This window comes from Calypte anna, chromosome 1 (assembly GCF_003957555.1).
Source record: "Calypte anna isolate BGI_N300 chromosome 1, bCalAnn1_v1.p, whole genome shotgun sequence".
Classification (NCBI taxonomy): Eukaryota; Metazoa; Chordata; class Aves; order Apodiformes; family Trochilidae; genus Calypte; species Calypte anna.
In genome coordinates, this window is record NC_044244.1 from 87,322,753 (window position 1) to 87,341,116 (window position 18,364).

General features: G+C 41.1%; 1 protein-coding gene across 1 annotated transcript in view; it reads left to right on the forward strand.

Moving 5' to 3' along the window:
• The window catches only part of EPHB6 (EPH receptor B6), a 66,296-nt gene that overhangs the window by 32,520 nt on the left and 15,412 nt on the right, over positions 1-18,364 (forward strand). The window contains exons 4-6 of the mRNA XM_008499108.2: positions 1,771-2,461; positions 12,421-12,576; positions 14,843-15,178. Coding sequence (XP_008497330.1) covers positions 1,771-2,461; positions 12,421-12,576; positions 14,843-15,178 — 1,183 coding nt within the window. The remainder of the gene's footprint in view (positions 1-1,770; positions 2,462-12,420; positions 12,577-14,842; positions 15,179-18,364) is intronic.

An 18,364-nucleotide genomic window follows, 5' to 3' on the forward strand; every position in this document is an offset into this window, starting at 1 on the left:
CGATCCCCTTCTGCAGAGCTGTTCTCCAGCCACTCTCCCATTCTATTTTTGTGTCTGACATTCCTCTGTCCCAGGCAGAATCCTGCATTTGTGTTGTTAAATTTTATCCGTTGATGATTGCTCACTGCTCTACCTTGACTACTCAGAAGACTGAAGAGCACATCCCAGTTTGGTATAATGAGAAAACTTTCTAATTGTGCATTCAACTCCTCAGTCCAGAACACTGATAAGTATATTGAACAGAACTGCCTTTTGAGTTCCATGAGGAGTTCCCTCTTAAGCTAAGATAGTCTTTTGCCCCATTTGGTTGACTTCCAACAACTGGAATTGCCTGCTCCTATGCTTCTGAGAGGTGATTCCCAGCACTCCAATTATGGGACTTATTCTACCAAGTCTCAATAATACTGATGTCATAGCTCTGGGAAGTGACCAGTGCTTCCTTTTCATCCTGTTTTGTTTTTTTTTTCCCCCATACTGCCTGTGTTGGTGTACAAGCGTTTCAGATGTACTCCTGAGCTCTCTATCCTCTCAGAAGCAACATAAACATTCCTATTAGCATTGCCTCCTTCAGGCAATGTTTTGCCGACCCTTGGCTTACCTTCAGCTCTCCTGTTGGTATCTCCTTCCCCCATCAAGTCTAGATTAAAGCCCTCTCAATCAGTCCCATCAGCCTTTGAGCAAAAACATGCTTCCATTATTGGGACAGGTGGATCCCATCTGGCTCCAGCATACCTTGTACCTTGAAGTCTTTCCATGGTTATAAAATCAAAATAATTGGCAGAGGCACCATTCTGAAGCCACATATTGATATCTTGGGATTGCCTGTTTCTTCCAAAGTCCCTCTCGATTACTGGAAGGATTGAGCTGCCTGTGTTCCAAAATTTTGATTTGACTCTTTTGAGCAGCCCTAGACTTTTGTTGCAAAATCAATAGTATACTCATGAAAGAACAGGAGTCTGGAAGCCATACTAAGCTCTTCCACTTCTGGTGACTTCAATAATCTGGACTCAGAAAGGCAGAACGGGTACTTCCATTTCACACAGGAGGGAGTCTCCAGTGATCATAAATCACTCATTTCTTCTTGGCACTGGTCTTAATACAGGTCTTGTGGAACAGAGTTGGTCAACCTGATCCTGGCAAGAGGGCTCACGCAGGTTCCTTCTCTTCCATCTCATTATGTGCTTTTTCTGTCATACCCAGGTCCTTATATCTGTTCTGTAAAGCTTGGAGAGATTAAGGACAGGTTTATCTTGCGTTGTAGTAACTTGCTTCTATCCCACCCACTCCTTTCCTTGTGCCTTCCTCCTATCACAAATTCAATTCTGGACTCACCCCTGTAGTGGCCATGCTGAGTTTCCTTGTGTGCATCAGAGATGCTTTCTCCGAAGAACAATATCTTGCTTCTCTCTTTTATTTGTTTGTGTCATGCCTCTTGTCTCTGGAGATGAGAGATGAGGAGGAAAGAAAGTGTAATTCTCTGATTTTAAGATTCTCAGTGCCATGTGACAGGTTTGCATGAATTACATTTTCTGTCACAACAGTTTTTAACTTGCAGGCTTTAACAGCTCTTCTTTACAGGGTCATACGTGGACCTGTCTAGAGTGCTGTGCTGCACATGCCATCAGCACACTGAGGTCTTGTCATAGACATGGCACGGAGATGGAAGGGGAAGAAGGTCTGTCCTGTGTATGAGGTGCAGTTAAACACTGAATGCACGTTTTGTTTTTTTTTACTATTTCTTCTTTCTTTTCTGCCACATATCCATTCTAGTGGGATGAGGTAAGTGTTCTGGATGACAAGAAGCGCCTGATCCGAACCTTTGAAGTCTGTAACGTGGCTGAACCGGGTCAGAATAACTGGTTGCGTACTCACTTCATAGAGCGGCGCGGAGCCCACCGGGTCCACGTCCGCCTCCGTTTCTCAGTGAGAGACTGCGCCAGCATGCGCACCGTGGCCTCTTCTTGCAAGGAGACTTTTACACTCTACTACCACCAGGCTGACGCAGCCTCTCAGGAGCTGCCAGAGTGGCGAGAGGGCCCCTGGACCAAAGTGGATACAATTGCGGCTGACGAAAGCTTTTCCCAAGTGGACAGCACTGGGAAGGTGGTAAAGATGAATGTTAAAGTACGTAGCTTTGGACCCCTCACCAAGCACGGCTTCTACGTGGCCTTCCAAGACTCGGGAGCCTGCATGTCCTTGGTGGCAGTCCAAGTCTTTTTCTACAAGTGCCCAGCTGTGGTGAAACGATTCGCCTCCTTCCCTGAAACTTTTGCTGGAGGTGAGAGGACTTCGCTGGTGGAGTCGTCGGGGACATGTGTAGCAAATGCTGAAGAGACAAGCATGACTGGGTCCTCAGGAGTCCGGTTGCACTGCAATGGAGAAGGGGAGTGGATGGTGGCCATTGGAAGATGCAGCTGCAAGGCTGGCTACCAGCCTGTTGATGAGGAGCGAGCCTGCCAAGGTGAGAGACCTTTTTTCCCCATCCCCTAACGTAGACACTTCTTTGTTGGTTCTCTGTGTTAGTAGTATTTGGCAATGTGCAAACTCTGCTCTCCTTTTTTTTTGTTGCACTGAAAACTTTAAACGCAACTATTTCATCATCACTGTGGCCAAAACAGCACCTGCCATCACATCTCCTGCAAGTCCTTCATTTTTTACAAGTAGCAAGTCCTCCTCTTGTCTGCCATCAGTAGTTTGACTAGTTTGCAATCCAGATAAATTTTGAATCAAATCAATTTTGTGTCAGATAGTAGTATTAAGCACTAAAAAAATACGGAAATCAGACTTGGCAAATAAAAATTGGATTTTTTAAAGTCTACCTTCCCTTTTTTATATCATTCAATGAAAGCTGATACTCTTTTGCAGCTCCATTATCACAGAAGCTGGAGATAGATGAAAATGATAAATATTTTAAGGAGTAACTGAAATAATGACAGTCTATCAAACTACAAAACACTGTTCCCATCATGTACTTCCTGAGATTCCATGGACAGCTTAAAACATCCAAAGACAAGCAAATAATGAAACAAGAGTTAGAAGGTATTTTTTCTCATGTTTCTCATGAGCACCTCTGGCTTGATCACCATTCCTGATCTCTTCTGCTAATAATATGTTGCTGTCTGGTCTGAATGGAGCCACATTCAGCTAGCTTAGTTTGCCCTCTTGCTTGGTGCTTTGCAGGACTTCTCTGTATGTTCTCCCTTCTTCCTAAGAACAAAAGTACACCATGGTTCAGAGTTGCTGCAGTGTTCTATATAAAATATGGAACAAAAGCAATAGCCAAGGGCAGGTTTCCGCTGATGATCCTGCACATAGCTCTTAATAAGACGGAAGAATGAACCAAGGATAGGAAAGAGAAGAAAGTTTCCTTATATGTTAGTAGAACAGTGTGTGGGCATTGCCTTCCTCCTCACCATATGGAAGCCTGTGGAGACTTTTCTGGACCAGCTGTTACCTCTTTATTTAGAACAAAGAATCTGACAACAACCATTCTGAGCAGATAGATAGAAAGCCCTTTTTCTTCCTGCCCCCTACCATGAATTAAGAGACTCTTTCATTAATTTGATAAGACTGCCTGCTGTTTCTTACTATATGGCAAATTTATCCAGCTAAATGGAAGAGTAAAACATCCTTTACTAGTAACTTTAGGTGATGTGGAATGTGGCGTGCAGTGGATTCATTTGTGACTTTATCCAAGCAGACTTCTTCTCATGCTGAACAGTCAGAAAGAATAGCAGTCAGAAAGGAAGGCTGAGACTTTAACTCCTCTTTCTGTAGATGTACGTGTACACGTGGCGCCTTGCCTTGGAATGTTCTCTGCAACTCTAAGTGGTTTTCTACATAAGGGTCCAGAAACTGAAAGTTCTGGGTGATTAGGATATCTTAGGCTACTGCTTCTCAAAATTGTGGACTAATTGGCTGTTCTCCCAGGTCTTCTCTCAATTCGACAGATTCATTACTGAAAACAGTTGTTCCTGGATTCCGTCCCCACAAACCATTTTACAACATAACATGTTTCTTGGGGTTCACTTCCCATAGTATATAGTTACCTTTTAGCTAAAAGTGACGTGGGATTTAAGCCACCAGAAGCTTTTGAAAATAGTAGTTAAAATTTATGATTGAGACACTTTTGAAAATATTTTTTAAATTGCAATATAGAGAAGATAATATAAATGACTACTTGATAAAATGCTACGCTGACTTCCAAATGAAGTAAGGTGAGCTTTTAGCATGAAAAATCTGAAATAGAACTAAACAGAATTATTAATTTAATAGTGAGTTTATCCTAGTTTCTTCCAAGAGCAAATACTCTTTAATTCCAACTGTCAGCTGGAATTCCAGCTGTTCTGCCAGTCAGGTTCCATATCAGTTTTTCTACTCATTCCAATAGCAGTATCTGATACACCCCTGAAAATGTGCCATTACTGTATCAGTATACCCCTACATCTGCAATTGCCTTCCAGCTTCTCACCTGCTGTTTCTGTATCTCAGAGAACTGATTTTTCTCCCTGTATCCAGCTTTGATGCCTGAGGGAGACAAGATCACAGGACTTCAGGAGAAAAACATTGGTGGAACCATATTTAGAAAGGGACAGAGTGGAGTGACCTATTTCAATCATGAGACTGGGGTCAAGTCAGGTCTTTGCATCCTTGCTGAGGTCCATTTGTTGGACTTGGACTGCTCATCCCTTTTTTGCTATCATAGTGTATTTGATTTACAGTGCAAGGTTCTGGCTATGGTGGAGTCTGATAGGGTGGCCTCTGTGGTAAGAGGGCAGAGGATGTCCATTCCAGATATAACTTTTCCCAGACATCTCAGCAACAGACCAACCACTGGACAGAGCTGAGCTGATCACCCGCATCTTGGCATGGTGATATTAGGTTGGTGGTTGGACTTGATCTTAGAGGTCTTTTCCAACCTTAAGGATTCTGTGATTCTATGTGTGTGGCACCTCTGTACAAACATAATTAAGAACAGGCAGAAAACATTAGCAAGAGAGAGGGGAAAGGAACAAAAAGGCAGAAACAGGTCAGGGAGCACCAAGTTCAGAGAGAAAGGAGAGGTACTCCAAGCATCAGAGTTTTTTCTGCAGCTTGTGGAAGAGTCCACACCGTAGCAGATGGGTCATTCCTGAAAGAACTGTGACTTGTGGAGAGTCCATACTGGGACAGGGGAACAGTGTGAGAGGGAAGGAGTGACAGAAACTGCTCATTCCATATCCTATCCTGTGATACTTGGGTGGAGTAGAATAGTTTGGAGTGTGAAGAGTTAGGTTGTACTTGGGAGAGGGTGGAGGAAAGGTGGTGTTTTAATGTTTAAGAGATCAGCAATGAATTAGATTTTCCTCATGCCAAATCTATTTTACTTGTGATACTAAACTTGTAAACAGTTCAATGTCTTTATCCTTGAACTTTCTCATCCTATTCTCTCCTATTATGTTTTGCTGAGGAGGGTGAGTGAGAGAGTGGCTGGGTGAGCATTTATCGGTTTGCCAGCATTAAGCCAGCTTCTTCCCCATTCTTCTTTCCCTGGATGTTTCTGAGAGTACTGATGAAGCAAAAGATATGCCTGTCTTCTGCGGTAGCTATAATTGGCTCTTCTTCTGTATGGTACAAGCATGTACAAAGAAGTCAGATGGAGAAGATGATTCCATAAATTTGCCCATGTCATGTTGGCATATGTAGTTCCTTCTGGCTGCAGAAGGAATCACATCTGTATTACTGATAACTCCAGGAGCACACAAGTGTTTTAGGGCTTATTTGGAAGAATATTACATGATTATTTTTGCATTATTAAAAGATGCCATTCCTCACCAGACTGGGAAAACTTTTTTCAGTGTAAGACTAAGGAAATGTTAAGATTTGTGTTAAAGCTTGAACTTCAATTGTGTAATAAAGATATGCATATATTATTAAAACAAACAACGCCCACAATAAGCTGTTCTCAATTTTTTGTCACTTAAAAGATGCTTCTTTTAAAACCACAGAATAATTTACATTGCAGGGACCTCTGGAAATAATCTGCTCCAACCCCATGTTCAAAGCAGGACCAAATGGGGTTTTGTCATTCAAGGCCTGTTCTAGTCTAGTTTTCATTATTTCAAAATATGAAGATTCCACAGTGTCCCTGGGCAACTTTTCTAGTGTTTGTTGACACCCATGGTGCAACTTCTTTTTCCTATATAGAAAGAGATTGCAGTAAGATATAATAAGACTATTACAACTTGTCTGTTGTCTCATGTTCTACCACCTTGTACCTATACATTCTTTATATCCTCCCAGGCTGATGACAGGCTGGAGAGCCTGGGTGGGAGGAAACCTAATGAAGTTCAATAAAAATAAGTGTATAGTACTCCATCTGGAGAAGAACAGCCCCATGCACCAGTACAGATTAGTGGCTGACCTGCTGGGAAGCAGCTCTGGGGAAAAAATTATGGTAGATAACAGGCCCTTGCAGCCAGAAGGGCAGATACCATCCTGGGGTGCACTAAGAAGTGTGGCCAGCAGGTCGAGGGAGGTTCTCCCTCCCCTCTTCTCTGCCCTGGTGCGGCCTCACTGGAGTATTGTGTGCAGTTCTGGGCTCTCCAGTTTAAAAAGGACAAGGAGTTACTGGAGAGAGTCCAGCGTGCGGTCACTTAGATGTTTAAGGGACTGGAGCATGTGCCTGAGGAGTAAAGGATGAGAGTTGGGGCTGTTCAGGTTAGAGAAAAAGAGGCTGAGGGGAATCTCATCAATGTTTATAAATATCTAGGGGGCAGGTGTCAGGAGGATGGGGCCAGGCTCTTCTCTGTGATGTCCAGTGACAGAACAAGGGGTACAAACTGGCACACAGGAAATTTAACCTGAATATGAGAAAATTCTTTACTCTGAGGGTAACAGAGCACTGGAACACATTTCCTTGAGAGATTGCTGAGTCTCCATTCCTGAAGACATCAAAAACCCACCTGGACATGTTCCTGTATAATCTGCTTCAGGGTATCCTGCTTTAGCAGGGGGGTTGGACTAGATGATCTCCAGAGGTCCCTTCCAACCCCTAACATTCTGTGATTCTGTGAAATCTTTCCTCTCTCTTTTGTCTTTTTTCTTCACATAGCCCATTCCCTGGCAGTCCTCCCAATATAGAATTAGCTAGTAATTACTTCAGCTCCACCTCTTTTACCTAAAAATCCCTTAATCAACTGATTTCCTATCAGTAGTTCAGCAGGAAACAGCTCTTAGTCGCTTCATTTATTTTATCTTGTTTGATTTGATGCTCTCCTTTTCTATTTTTAAAACCCAAAAGCCACGCTCTCCTGTCCTTAGGTTTCTTTCATTTTCCACTATCTCTTTTCACCTAGACTGATGTAGGAACTGTGAAACCCTAGATCAACCTATGGCCCTATCACTTCACCATGCCTCACTGCTAACTCTGGCTGATTCCATCTTACCCCAAGCAATAGCCAAGACCTGTGATAATGGTTACTGTGGGGCAGGCTGCCCCAATGGGAGATTGCTTCCTATCACCATAACCTGGTCATGGGCATGTTTTGGTGGGGAGGGAATGTTTTATCTGAAAGTTACTTAGATTTTCCATTTTAAGTATGTCTTTTGCATGCTAATTATGCCACCCCTCTTGTGTTATAAGAGAGTAATGTCTAAATCACATTTTTACAATACTGTCAATTATTAAATCCTTTCCATCATCCTGCCTTTTGTACCTGCCAAGCTGCTTCCCTCTTTCCAGTTAATTCAGTTCAGGGCTTATTCTAGCAGGATCTTTCATTTAGGCGAAGCAGGTGGCATGACCCATATTACTTTTATTTTGAGCTCCATACTGGTTCTGTTTTACCTATAGTCATGCTCATTTGAGATCCTTGTAGCTCTGCACAACCAGTTTTCCTTAGGCCTTAGATCAGTTCACCCCTCCTGTTTGATTCCAATGCCAGCTTTTACACTGTGTTCATTATCAATACTCTCACATTTAGTATGCATTCTTGCTGCCCCCACACTGTGTCTGAACTGCCATATAAGAAATGTATCTCTTGTCACAGTCAAGAAGACAGCAATTTTATGCTCTTCTAAATGTCTTTCTATCTCCCAGCTCAGTTTCAAATCATACCTGGATACAAAAAGTCAGAGACTTGTGTGACATCCCCTAAAATGCGCATAAAGCATTTGGGGTGCATAAAGTTCTGTTGAAGTTTCCAAATGCCATTCCCTTTCCCCTTACTATGTTTTGTTTATTCTTGAGATACTCCTCTCTGCCCAATGTATTGTGCAAATGAGCTTTTCAGTGCCTCTTTCTCTCAACTTTTTTTGGTGTGTCCCCTCCACATTTCAATTTTCTTCATGCTGTTCCTCACCACACTTCATGATTCTAGCTCTTTTCTCTGCTGGTTTTGATGCTTGTTATTGCTAGAAGTCTGTCTGAAATTGCTCTTCTGGCCTCTTGGGTGGAACTTGTCTCCACAGAGCAGTCAGAGACATATAGCCAACATAGGGCACAATGTTAAGGAGGAAGCTGAAGAGAATGGGGTCAGTGTCTCTGGGATGAGCTGTGCCCAGATGAACTGTTGTGCCATTCTGACACTGTGCCAGGATATGAGAAATGACTGAAACAAGCTGAGAGAAAAGCACTTGAGCACTCCAAACTGCCTTCTTTCATAGTAACCTTGACTCGATGGGAAGTGGCACTTTGCTCTGCCCTATGAGGTGCCAGCTTTGCAACCCTCCATCCTATGGACCTTATAACCTCCTATTGGACGTTGTGAATCAGTGAGAGAGAAATCCACGTTTTTTTGGAAAGTGCCAGACCCTTGGGGGTGATCAAGCCATACTATCCCCAGTGACAAGGCCTGTGGTGTTCTGTGTGAAGCTGCTCTGCAAGCACATAGTGGAGGTGTTTCAGGAGAAGCTCCTTTTATTCAGGTTTTCTCTGGGATGGTCCTGAAAGTGAAATGTTCACTGAAGCAAAACATGCTAGTCCTAGTGACTGTGGGCTTGCTTCAGCTTGGTTATTTGTTACAAGTGTCTCCAGTGAGCACAGGGTCATTTGCAGAAAATGTAGGACCACTGGAAGTGGATATGATGCCATGATTTGCATTCAGAAGGGAATGTAAGAGACATAAAAACTGAAAAATCTTGTGAGGTGAAAGAAGGAATCCTTCAGAAACAAATGAAAGATTAATTATGTTGCTGTTTGGAAAGACAGCCATAGGCTCACTGTATCTGCTGGAATAAAAAAGGAGGTGGTTTTTAGTTATTTAGATTGGCAGGTGATTTTTTTCTCTTTCCTCCCAAATTCACCTTTGACATACTATTTATAGAGCGACTGGACTGAGGCAGTACCAGGAAAAGCTTCATGTCATGGCAATAATTATTGTTGTCCTTTGTGAGCTAAGGTCCTGACAGCAATGAACTAGCATATCTTAGGCAATTTTGGAAAGGGATAAAGGTGCTTGTGAGTGTTCTTTTATGCTTTCTCGCTTTCTTGCTTTCTTTCTGAATGCTGGTTTTGAAGCATGATCCTTTCTCTGTATCTGCCATCCTTCACACAATACCAGTGTGAGATTACAGGTTTATGTAGTCATTCATTTTCTTCACTAGACAATACAAAAATAATCATTGCAGAGAGATTTTTCATCCTAAATTTCTCCGGAGTCCACCCATAGTTCTTCACCTATCATTTATTTTATGTGACTTCAACTGAGATGAATCTCTATTGTGGTTTTTTTGCACTTCTCTTTATGTTCTTTAAACTCTTTTCTCGGGTTCCTCCCTGAGAGGGAATATGCCAATTCTATTCTTATTTCAGTTCTGAATATCTGAAATGAGATGTAGCCTAGTGTTCATTCATCTTTCCCTGTCCACCCACAATCATGTATGTGGTAAAAGATCAGGCAGTGGCGCCGCCATCAATATCACAAAAGCTGAAGGATTCTCCCTGGCTCTCTTTTTGTTATTGATGTATTTGTAAAAACTTTTTTTTGCTGTCCTTTATGGGAGTAGTCAAATTGAACTGCAGCTGGGCTTTTGCTTTCCTAATTTTTTCTCTTCAACACCTAACTAGATCCCTGTACACATCTCGAGATGCCCGCTCCTTCTTCCAAAGGAGGTAAACATTCCTTTTCCCCCTAACTCCTTGCAAAAGCTCTCTGTTCACCCAAGCCACTCATCTTCCCTGCCATTTTGTCTTACGGTACATGGAGACAGCCTACTCCTGCACTTTTTAAGATTTCCTTCTTGAACAAAGTCCAGCCTTCCTGGACCCCCTTGTCCTCTAGGACTGCCTCCTAAGGCACTCTCTCAACCAGTGTCCCGAACAGGCCAAAGTCTGCCCTCCAGAATTCCATGGTGCAGGTTTTGCTAACCCCACTCCTTATTTTAGCTAAGATTGAGAACCTTACCATTTTGTGGTCGCTAAGCCCAAGACAGCCTCTGACCACATCTCCCACCAGTCCTTCCCTATTTGTGAACAGGAAATCGAGCAAGGCATCTCCTCTGGCAGGCTTTTTTACCAGCTGTCCCGGAAAGCTATCTTCCATACTCTCCATGAACCTCCTAGCCTGTCTCCTCTCTCCTGCGTTATACTTCCAGCAGATGTTTGTTTGTTAGCCTGGAATCCTCCACCAGGACAAGAGCTGGAGATTTTGAGACCTCTGCCAGCTGCTTGTAGAATGTCTCACCTGCTTCATCATCCTAGTAGGGCAGTCTATAACAGGCACTCAACAGGATATCTTCCTTATTTGCCTTACCCATAAACACTCAGCCTTATCACCTCTGTCATCATCAAGCTCTACGCAATCAAAACACTTCCTGACATACAGAGCCACACCACCACCTCTCCTTCCCTGTCTTATCCTTCCTGAAAAATTTATGAGGGTTGTCCCACCATGTTTCCATGATGGAATGATGAAGCAATACAACAGGCATAAAGCTGATGGGATTTCACAGATGTAATTGGCTGTTATGTCTGGACAGCAGCTGTGATCTTTTAATCTTTGTTAAGGTTTGCATGCCTGCAAACCCACAGTGCATACATCAAAAAGTCTACAATGAGCTTTGAAAACACAGAGCAAAGGCACTTGAACACACAGGAGAAGAATTTTAGATAAGCAAGCCACCCTGCTTTTCTGAAGTTGTTAAGAAAGATGTATCAGTGGCCACTCAGGTTAGAAACATTTCCAAGTAATTGTTATTGGAGGTGGAAGCCTTTAAATGCAGTAAATAATAACGAGGTGGGTTAATTTTGCAGCATGTGCTGTGTTGTTCAGTTTTGGAACACTCAGTAGATACCATAGGTACCTGTGAACATCTGTATACGATGTTATTCTCTTACATGTTTTTCTTTTTTTTTTTTTCTTTTTTTTTTTTTTAGTAACTTTTTGCTATCCACATTCCTTTGGATTGTTATGCTTATAGTCATCATTAGGCCAGTTCTTCTCTTGCAGGTGTCCCTTGTAGCTTGACTTCAAATATTCATCTGGGTTCTATCTGAAAGTTTCCCATTCCCAGTAAATGCTGTTTATTGTCAAGTTAACTAACTGAATATTGGTCCACAAATGAACTTTCATCTGATCTTGCTAGTTCAAATATCTGTAAGAGATGTATCAATTTATGTAGAAACCTATACTTCAGAAAATGTGCGTAAAAATTGTAAAAGCTTTATCATAGCTCTTCAACATAAGATCCAAGTGCCTTCTCTTAGGTAATTCAGCATAGCAGCTTTGGCAAGCCTAGAATGTACTCTCATGTTGTTAGTAAGTTTTTATTTTATTCATTTTTCTTTCACCGTAGGATGAATTTCCACCCTTAATTTAGCTTTTTCCATTATGCATGTTCTTACGCTTTTACAGATAGAACATGACTTAATTAAGAGGCTTTTATCCATTATTGGGTAGTTTTCAGACCTACAGGAAAACAACAGGACTGCCAGTCTGAATGCCTGTTCCTAATTTTGATGCAAAAGGAGCCATGGTAGCTTATATTACTTTAAGCAATGAATCTGTTGAAGGCAGCTTGAAAGATCCAATTTTGTGGCTTTGTTGTGTGGGGAGAAGGAGGTGTGGATAATATCTGTAACTGTTAAGGCTATTTCCAGACAGATCAGATGACTGTGCTCTTTGGCTTCTCTGATGCTAAAGCTCTTTGAGTGAGTAATGAGAAGATAATTATTTCAGATGGCCAAAGCTGTCTCTGGACTGCTTCTCTTTCATCTGGCAGTGAATCAATTTAAGCACCTATTGTATAGAAAAAAAATAAACTGTTTTAACATTACAACTTTAACAATACATGCTCCATAAAGCAACAAAACCACTAGTATCTACTTTATGTAGTAATGTCTGTGTACAGCAGCAGTGTGACTTAAATGTAAGATTGCATTGTTTCTGGAGTCTGAATTAACAAGTTCCCTGCTTTTGCCTCTCCTTTTCCTCCTCTTAGCCTGTCCCCTGGGTTTCTTTAAAGTATCTGTGGGAGATGACCCCTGCCATCCATGCCCTGCCCACAGCCACGCTCCACAGACAGGTTCCAGTGAATGCGTGTGTCAGGACCACTACTACAGATCTGCTGCAGACAGTTCTGATGCTCCCTGCACTGGTAAGTATTTGCATGGAGTGTTTGGAAGCAAGAAAAGCAGTTAATGAGAAAGAACATGCCTGAATGATTCAGGTGAGTTGCCGCTCACCTCGTGACCTCAGAAATAACCCGAAACTTCCCTTTGGCCATTCCCTTTGACCATAAATATAGGTGAGAAGGCAGAAGTGTTTCCACATGATTTGTACCGTGTTGATACACTGGTGAAACTGTGTTTTGAGAATACTGGGATGTTGCAATACTAGATGCTTAGAAATTTTAAAATGTCAACTTTTCAATGGCTCCTGCAACTTTAAATAAATCCATTGCAGGTATCCATAACATATATATAGGTGTATATATATATAAATATACACACATATACAGATTATATATATATATATGATTTATATATGTATGTGTGTGTTTATGTATATATATCTGTTTTAAACATGTTTATATGTTTCTATATATTATATGTAAATATATATATTATATATATATAAAAATAAATATACTATATATATAATTTAATGAGATAATATACCGATTTCCCATTAAATGCTGAATTAATTTCATACACGGAGTAGACATTGTTCATTGAAGGTGTTAACCAATATTTTCTTCCCTTTATCACTGGAAGTGTGCAGACCATATTTTCTGCACAGAATTCAAATTCTGTAGATTTTATTTATGTGACAATAATTAATTTTTTCATTGCCTTCTCTGTGACTCAGCAGTTATGACTTTTCATAGTAATTAATTATGAATCCTGATGGATCAAGAGAGAATAATTACATGCAGAAAATAAAATAAGGCTAATTATTGAAACTCAAAAAATATAGTTTGAATAATATCTCAAACATCACCCTTGAACTTTGTGGAAGTGGCAGGGGGAAAAATTCCTTCCTAAAGCATTTAGCAAACACTTTATGGCACTAAAGTTAAGCATGCAGAAATTAGGAAATGTGGGGGTTTTTTTCTGTAATCCCTTTTTTCCTGTACTGCACAGAATCCACTTTCAGCAGCTTCAAAAACAGGAATTATTTTTTTCTGAGCAGCTGTCTGTCCTTGGCATTGACTTCAATAAGTGTCCTTAGGGAAAAACTAGTATGTGATTGTGCAATTAATTGCTAAACTGCAATGCAAATGCTGAGTGGCCCAACTAAAATCACAGAAGAAGATTTAATTCTGACATTTTCCGATGTAAAAATGCTTCAACTTGTCAGTAGCAAATTTTTAACAGTCTTCTATGTGCAATTTTCCAACACAACGTATTTTCTAAACAACACTGGAAATGTGAGGCCCCAGGGAAATACAGTTGTTGGAAATACTCAGGTGATCCAGCAATGAACTACATTGCAGATGGGGAGATCCCCCATGAAGACCTTATTCACCTGTGCTCATCAAGTCCTTTATACTGCTCAGCATTGGACAGAGGGAAGGCTTTGTCCATAGATTTCATTGATATTAACTATAGAGTGATGGTCAGAATGGGGATTCTTGTATTCCATAACAGCCTTCAGAGAGAAATGTTCTGTAAATCCTATTTCCCTTGCCCCTGCATGTTAATAAGCTCAGGCTCCCTGTCCTTGCCCTCCCAATCTGCCTTTGTGTCTGTACCCAGGCTTAGCAGTGCAACACGACTGCTCATTTTTACCTCATTTTCACTTTCTAACTCCAGTGTCTTGTCCCATTCTCATCCCCATGCCATCTTCTCAGTCTCTGTATTTTCCTTCACCTCTTCCCTATCTCAGTGCCAGCTAGGGGAGTGTTGGATGCACAGAATGGGCAGGTTTCCAGCTGTCAGAGTTTACTTCCAATGCCATTCAGGAATCCAGCTGGTAGCCAAAATAACCATAGGGAAAGTGGTCAAGTCAGAGTGTTCAGAGATATTAGGTACCAAGTGAGAGAATTAGGGGTCTCAGTAGAGACAAATCTTCACTAAGCTTGTGTAAAATTTAAAATTTCAAAGACTCATAATTTCCCTGAGCGATGGGTGTTCTTTTGGGAAAAAGTTAAAAGTCATATCCTTGAAACAAAGACCCCTTCTGGTAATGTTTGTTTCTCTCTAAAATGTGATAGTACAGTTGCTCCTTTGTGCATGTCTTATGTTTGATCCAGCAAAGTGTATGTTTTTCTTAGCCTTGTTTAGAGGAAAAGCTAGAGAAGAGTAAGAATGAGAAGAAATAAGCAACTTGTTCTTCTGTTATTTCTCCTTTGTCTTCTCCCTTCGCCCACCTCTCTCCTGTTCTTTCATGGGATTTTGATCTCTGATCCTGTCTTCTAGGTATCCCCTCTGCTCCTCGTGACCTTAGCTATGAATTTGTTGGCTCCAACGTGCTCCTGACATGGAGGCTCCCCAAGGACCTGGGTGGTCGCAAGGATGTTTTCTTCAATGTCATCTGCAAAGTGTGCCCAGCAGCCTCGGGGCAGTGTGTACGCTGTGGGGACAGTGTGCAGTTTGAACCACGCCAGGTGGGACTGACAGAAAGTAGAGTGCAAGTCTCCAACCTCCTGGCCCGTGTGCAGTACACCTTTGAGATCCAGGCTGTCAACCTGGTGACTGAATTGAGTTCAGAAGCACCCCACTATGCTACCATCAACATTAGCACCAGCCAGTCAGGTGAGGAAGCTTTTGCATCCGAGTTCAAAGTTTCTGCTCCTGTCTCATTTGATTTGCTTTGCATCTTTTGGATCCTGGATCTTCTTATCTTGATGATCTTTAAGGTCCCTTCCAACCCAAGCTATGTTATGATTCTCTATGATCTGTCTGTTGTGCCCTTTTTTATCTTGCTGTGCTGTTCTGTGATTTCACTTCTACCATTCTCATTCCTGCTTTCTCTGAATAAGCTTTCCTTTCTTCCCTCTTGGCAGAAAAAAAAAATCAGTTTAGCAGCTGGTGTCATTGTATATGGAGATGAGCTGCTGGGGCAAGCTGCTCTGGAGAAGGTGGTAGTTCTGTGGGTCAGGCAAAGTATGTGGCTTTCTTGTGCAAGACAAGGGACACTGCCAGTGTCGAATTCCAATTCGATTGGAATTTTGTAAGCATCAGCTTGCCACAGAAGCTCTTAAGTAGTATTCCTTCATTTTCTCTTCACCTTGTCTTCTCAATTTTATCTTCTTATACTTCAGTCTTTATAGCATTTTTCACCTGCTCAGGTTTTTTTGGTTTTCCATGTTTTGAGATACTCTGGTTTTCCATTCTTTCTTGTTCTTATATACCACCTTCCATTCTCCTTGTTTCATGCTTTAAGAAGTGGTATTGAGTGTTTCATCCTATCTGTCCACCTTTGCCTTGCTGTGTGTCAAAGTAAGAAAGTAGTAAATAGAGATAGGCACTGTCTAAAGTTTAAAATACAGTTAGAGATACAGATAGGCATTGTATGACAAAAAAAAATTTATACGTTGACAGCTAAATATACAGGGCCTTTGGATGGTGTGTGCTTATACTGTGTGGTCCTGTATGTCATAAAAGAGTAGAACAACTACAGTTTTTAGTGTTACTGGGGAGGTGTTAAATAGAAAGATCCAGAAGCAGGATCACCATTCCTATTTTACTGAAATTTCTCTAGGTCGTTCTGCATGCCATATATTCTGCCTTGTTCTTGCCTTTTCAACCTTGCTATCCTGATAAGTGCTCTTGGAATGTTACTCTTCTGTCTAAAGGAAACGAAGATTTATTTACTTTTTTTTTTTTCCTTTTTAGACCATGTAGTTATATCAAAAGTGTTGTGATCCTTGTAACTAGGAATTAAACCACAGGGATGACTAGACCAAAATACTAACGGTTTGTGTGGGCAGTCAAAGAAAGGAAAGAGACTGAAGAGTTGAAAACTGATGGACATAGCATATGGACAGCAAACATATGTGGAGAAAATGGAGAACATCATCAACAAGTTTTGATTTTCTGGAAATACATACAGGCTCTCTCTGAAGCTGGAGAGAGCCACACGCATACAGACATACAGTTCTGCTAAATGTCAATAGTAAGAGACTGGGCATATGTTGTCCTTTACAAGCTTATATGGAGAGAAGCTGTACACAGCTTGCTCAGGAGTATGTAATGAGGAATAATGTGCTGAGGAGGAGAATGAGGGGGAACAATTTGAACTGAGTGACAGAAAATGTCTCTAAACATTTAGAGATGTGTAAATGTTAAACTCAAACAAATCCCTAATGAGATTCCACAGTTTATTTGTGGAAATCCCTGCAAAATCAGGCTTTAGTGAAGCTCCAACAGAAGTACTGTGAAACCAGATGTTGCATAATGATCTTGGTTAAATTACAACTTGTCGTTTCTGCTTCTATGCTATGGAGTGGAAGGGAGTATATATATATCCTGAGTAATTTCCACAGATGCCAGGGGTTTGACAACATCTGTTTCTTCCATTTGAAATGTTACCTGACAGGCACTGAGTGTAGCAGAGCATACCCAGTCCCCTTAAGAGTCTGGCTGGAAGTGGGTGATCAGTTTTTGTTTACAGTAAAAGATATGGCTGGGTAATTTGTATGGTAATTTCACTCAATTCCTTTGGCTTCTGTTAGTGACAGATGGGTTTTCTGTTAATATTCTAAGGAATACTCTTTGTGCTTTTCATCTCAGCCTTCTTTATCTATATCTGAGGTAATTTAATTGAATAGCTGCTTCCACCTCCTGCCTGGAATCACAAAACCTACCCTGGTTTCTTGCTTCTATTTGCCTTTTCTCACCACTCCTATTCCTCCAGGTGTCTCTTGGGGTATGTGTGGGTGTATTGGGTGCGTCTGTCTACGGTGCCTCTCTTGTGCACTGAAGCAGTTTCATGGAAGGGCAGCTTTCTTAAGCAGTGTGTACTGAATGGCTTTTTTTGTGTGTGTTTGGTTGGGCTTTGTTTGGGTTTTTGTTTTGGTTTGTTTTTTTGTTTGTTTGTGTTTTTTCCTTGCTTTTCCTAAAGATCATTAGGAGTGAGCTTGAGATGAGCTGACCTTGATTCATAGTGACAGCTCATACTAACAAGGCCTTGCTTCCTCCATCATGTGGCCTGTTTCATCCACACCCCCTCTCTTCAAACCCGTCAGCAGCTTTTCACTTTAGCATCGTTTATCATAATTGTTGTTGTATTATTATATTTATTATTAATATTATTATACAAGCAGAGACAGACATTTCAGGATCATATGAAGGAGACAAAGAGAAAAGAGGAAGGCATGAAGGCTATAAGAAAGCAAACTGAAGAAAGATAAGCTTTCAAAATAAATGGCTTCAGCAGAAATTTTCTCTCCATTGAACTAAAGCTGACCAAAGAAAGAGCCTCCAAATCCTGGCAGTTTCTGATTATTCTGCTTAGTCATGTCAGAGTTCTCTCACTTCTTCCAGTTGCTGGTCCAGAATATCATCCTCCTCATTCCCTACCCCTTTGTTAGAGGTATCTTAGGCAGTATTCTTTTCTGGAACAGTTCTGCATTTCTTCTTCCTCTGCAACCTATTTACTCTTCATATTTGTCTCCAAAACACTGTTCATGTAAGAGTTTTCTTACCCCAGACAGTCTTCTAGCTCTGCTTCAAAGTATGATAGGATCCTTTTGTTACACAGGCACATTTGTCTGGTAGCCTGATTATGATGTTCATACTTTTCAGTGAATGTGTGTCTGAAGTCAGAATAAGAAAGACTGGCACTAAAAAACTTCCTTCAATATAGTATATCACAAAGCATCTGAAAGCATTATTACTATCTACTTAGGTAGTAATAATAACACCTGTTCTGATAGTATTACATGAAAATATGATATGCAGCTTACTAGAAGGAAAAACTGTCCAGAGTTGAGACAA